The sequence below is a fragment of the Zeus faber genome (genome assembly GCF_960531495.2).
Source record: "Zeus faber genome assembly, chromosome: 1".
Taxonomy (NCBI): Eukaryota; Metazoa; Chordata; class Actinopteri; order Zeiformes; family Zeidae; genus Zeus; species Zeus faber.
Window position 1 is genome coordinate 19,083,515 of NC_137193.1, and position 4,463 is coordinate 19,087,977.

The 4,463-nt window shown below is 41.4% G+C and overlaps 1 protein-coding gene across 1 annotated transcript; it reads left to right on the forward strand.

The window, feature by feature from the left end:
• Nucleotides 1–660: 660 nt before the first annotated feature.
• On the forward strand, nt 661–3,176 carry LOC307229431 (protein rapunzel-like). Its single transcript, XM_079999431.1, has 2 exons — nt 661–752; nt 1,857–3,176. Exon 2 carries the CDS (start codon nt 1,895–1,897, stop codon nt 2,597–2,599), a length of 705 nt encoding a protein of 234 aa, XP_079855557.1. The 5' UTR covers nt 661–752; nt 1,857–1,894; the 3' UTR covers nt 2,600–3,176.
• The last annotated feature ends 1,287 nt before the right edge of the window (nt 3,177–4,463 follow it).

Here is a 4,463-nt window from a genome sequence, read left to right on the forward strand (position 1 = left end):
TAGTTGTAGTAGTAATAATAAAGAAAAAAGCAACAAGCATTTCATAAAAAATAAGTAAATATAATATAAATAAATTTCCAATTTTGAATACAGGTTCAGGTCCTGTTTTTCTGCTCTGTTGCCACATCCATTCACATTCATGGTGGCATGTTGGCACAGTGCATTGCACTGCTGCCTCACAGCAAGAAAGTCCTGGGTTTGATTCCCGCCTGGGGCGCTGTTGGCACTGTACTCTGGCGGGTTATCTCCCAAATAGGAGCCTTTCTGTGTGGAGTTTGCATGTTCTCCTCGTGCTCACATAGTTTCCTCCATCTAACATCAGTAAGGACCCCCACCAAAAACATGCACATCATCGTCTGAACAGCGATGGCCACTTGGAACCAGGTCTCTGGGAGCGTCGTCGAATGCTGCCCACTGCTCCTGGCTGCCACCCCAGAGGAAGGAGGAGCCAGGATGGGTTAAATGCAGAGGCCACATTTCACTGGCCACCATCCAAAGCATGTGTGGTGTGTCATGTGACAATTACAGATTCTTCATCTGTTAAAAGCGGCACAGGCTATGACCAGCAGACCTGTACGTCTCCTGCAGCTTTCCTTCCACCGGTTGCCCCGCCCCCTAACCAATCAGCACCAGGAAAACAAGAGTTATTCCTTGGTACCTGTATTTTGACACAAAGGTACCAAACCTATTTGACCAGTGGAAAGGAAAGTCTGACAGCGTAGACAGAGAACCGTTCCCTGTTTAAATCTCAGGTAAGTCGACAAACAGGGTTTAGGGGTGTTTGATCCTGTGTGGTAGCAAAAAAATTAGAAATGAGAACTAGTCCATATTGATTGATTGATTCAAGATTTTTTTTTATTTGTCACATACATATACATACTTCCATACATATATGCAGTGAAATGTAATAGGAATATGACTGGGAATGAGGAAATGAGTCTCAAATCAAATGCTGTTAGTTACAATTGAAATGAATCAAACTAATTTGGATTGTTGTTTAAGGCGGATTAGAGATTTTAATGTACAGCAGTCTATTTGTTGTGTGTGTGTGTGTGTGTGTGTGTGTGTGTGAGTGTGTGTGTGTGTGTGTATGTATGTATGTATGTATATATATATATATATATATATATATATATATATATATATATATATATATATATATATATATATACATTTAAAATTATGTTTGTGTGGAGAACACACCCACTGCTGCTAAAGAGTTTTGCAGCAGAGGTGATGATTAATGTCACATCTCTGTGTTCAAGCCAACTGGATTTGTTGGTCAAAATAAACAATAGTGTACTGTTGAGCTATAATTGCATTTCTACTGAATTGCATGAACCTACTCTACCACCACACTTCAAATCAGCTACAGTTAACAATATAAAATAAAATAAAAAATAGTCATCCAGCTTTGTTATTGGTTTGAAAAAAAACAATACATACGGTACATCTCACGATCTAGAAGAAAGCATTTTGTTTTGTTCTTGTTTCCTTCTTGAGGAACTTTGAACCTTTCGTGCTGTATTCTGTTGCTTGGTACAACTTATTGGTGTCGGGAATTAAGATGAAAGCTGACACTGACCGCAACATGGTGAAGGTGCAACTTGAGTTAGGCTCAGCTCAGTTTCCCCTCGTAACACTAGAAACAAAAATACAATAGTGTAATAGTGTCCCTGAAAACAATCGTTCTGGAATGCTCCCTCACTCCTTCCCTACCTAGAAAATGTAAAAGCTGACGATATCTAAAAAGATGCCACCTTCATCTTGAAATGTCACACAAGGGGATACAATGCAAATGATTAGTTTTGTTTTAATCTGTACAGATATTTACCAATAACCATTCACTCCTATAGATCTTTGAGTGAGGCAGAGGAGCAGAAACGCAGCAGCCATGGCTGACGCCGCACAGATAAAGAAGTCATTGGCAACGGTGCTGTTGTGTGTGGAGAAGGTGTCCTCGTTCGCAGCTTCTTTCAACCCTCTCTTCGGCATCGTCACGTCCCTGGTCAGCGTGGTGCGCAAGGGCCTGCTCGATGACGAGTCCCGCGAATTGGACAAGGATTTCCAGGCCATCAAGGACAAACTGGACACCATTTCGAAAAGAAATCAACAGAGCTTGAGTCAGATCAAAGCCGACGAGGTGAAGGAGCTCTTCTGCAAGCACGAGGATTACATCAGGCACCAGTACGATGCTTTCAACAGAATGGTGACCCTGGCGAGGAAGGATCCAACGGCAGCGCAGCGGCACCTGGATGACTTTAAGAACATTTATGAACGAGACAAGAGTGACCATAGTCTGAATGTGTACTACCGGGGCGTGATGGGTACCGGCTCCCTGTTCGGAAGGCCCCTGCTGAACGTCTACCTGGAGCACTGCAATGCTGACCGGCAGATTATGGAACACCACTGTTCTCACCTGGGTCACCTCTTCCAAATCGGCCTCATCACCCTTATGGCCTACATGGCTGTGACACTGGACGACGCGGACGAGGTTCGGGAGAAGTGGGCCAAAAGGGTGCAGGACATCCAGATGAAAATGCAGGAGGTTCTGAGTAAATGCAACAAGGAGAGCCCACCTAGTCCTAGACTGAAGTGAGGGAATGGAGCGCTGTTTGGAGAAGGTCCACACATTCAACCTTCGATCTACTATCTCACTTTTGATCCAATACATTACCAATTACCAAATAAAGGTTATTGTATTTGTTTTTATAGTTAGGTTGCATGACCCTCCTTTATTGCATAACTTTGGTGATTATATGATCTGTACTGTCTTTTTTTAAGGTACAATAGTGTAGCGTGTTGGGGAATAGAGATGTGGCGGAGATTTCCTAGCATGCTTTGTTTATTGTGTGTTTTGGGGTTGTCGGGGAAAGGGATTGTTTTATGTGTTCTTAGTTACGGTAATGTTAATTGTTATGCCATTGTTAGTGTTAGTTAGCCATGTTACATGTGTTATGATGGATTGTTATTACTTTTATGGGTTGTGATTATGTTATGATTGTTGCACCAGGAGTGAGAGTGTGTGTGCAGTTGGTGACTTGCCTGCCGTAATAACAGTGTGGTGGAATAAATGTTGAGCACTATGACGAATAAAGATTGTGCTGGGTTGGGAAATCTAATCGTTTGCATGAAGAAGCCCTAGCTTTCAACGAGATGTAACTTTTCCGCATTAAAATCTCTAAAGATGACTTGACCTGTTATGTATTTTGTTGAGTTGTGCACTGATGTTCTGATCTAAAATGTTTCTTAATAGTTTTAAAACCCAGAGACATCCTTAATTGTAATGTGACCTTAATGTTGGTAACGGACCGCTTCATTAGGTCGCATGTCATGGCGTCTATGACCTTTACCTCATCTACTCGTGTAACTTTCGGGGCAACACGGGAGCACCGGCTGTGACGCCAGAGCTCGGCGTAATTGTCCATAACTCCATTATTGTTTATATTACTCTACTAACTTATGTTTGGTGGAGCACGATTATTTATTGCGGTTTGCTGCGCGTTCTGTCGCGGAAACAGTGCCTGCACCGCGCACGCGTGATAAATGAAGACTACAATTCCCATGATCCCACGCCACTTCTGATGTCATCAGACTCCATCTACGAGCATACATATATGTAGTGAGATGACATTGCAACGCACCCGGAGATTATGCACAATAAGTACTAACTGGTCAATAGCTAACTGGCACAATAGCTAACTAACTAAACTAACGGATTCCTAAAACGCACTTCAATTAGTAAATAGAATAAAATAAAAGTTAAAAAAGGTAATATACAATGTAACAATACAAAATAGAAATAAAAGGAATCAACTATTATGTATATAGAGGAATATACTATTATTTATATACAGATATGTGCAGTAAAGCGGCATGTGAATCACAGTGGTTACATAGCAGTACGTTATACAGACGACCCAAAGTACAATCTGAGCAATTTGAAGCTTTGTAACATGCCAGGACTCCTACGCTTATTAACATGCCAGGACTTCTACTTTTGTAACATGCCAGGACATCTACTTTTGTGACATGCCAGGACTCCTACGCTTTGTGAGCTTAAGTACTAGAGGTCAATTAAGGTAAGTTTCATTTTGGAAGATGTATATTTAATACAACACAGACAATTAATTATATTATATAATTATAGAACACAGAATCGCGATTGTGGTGCCGCCCCTTGCGACCGCTTGCTCAAGCACCTCGTATAGAAACCGCACATTTTGAGTATTTTTAGTATTTTAAGAGCTCATAGAGCTTATTGTGCGTAATCAACAGGTGTCATGACATTTCACTGCATATATGTATGACCGTATGTATATGTATGTGACAAATAAACCTCTTGAACCTGAATAAAGAGAGAGAGAGAGAGAGAGAAAGAGAGAGAGTGTGTGTGTGTGTGTGTGTGTGTGTGTGTGAGTATGTAGAGATATACAGCACAGTTATACAACAGTACGGCACAG

Coding starts and splice junctions, on each gene's coding strand:
- LOC307229431 (XM_079999431.1), top strand. CDS start 1,895: ATGGCTGACGCCGCACAGATAAAGAAGTCATTGGCAACGGTGCTGTTG.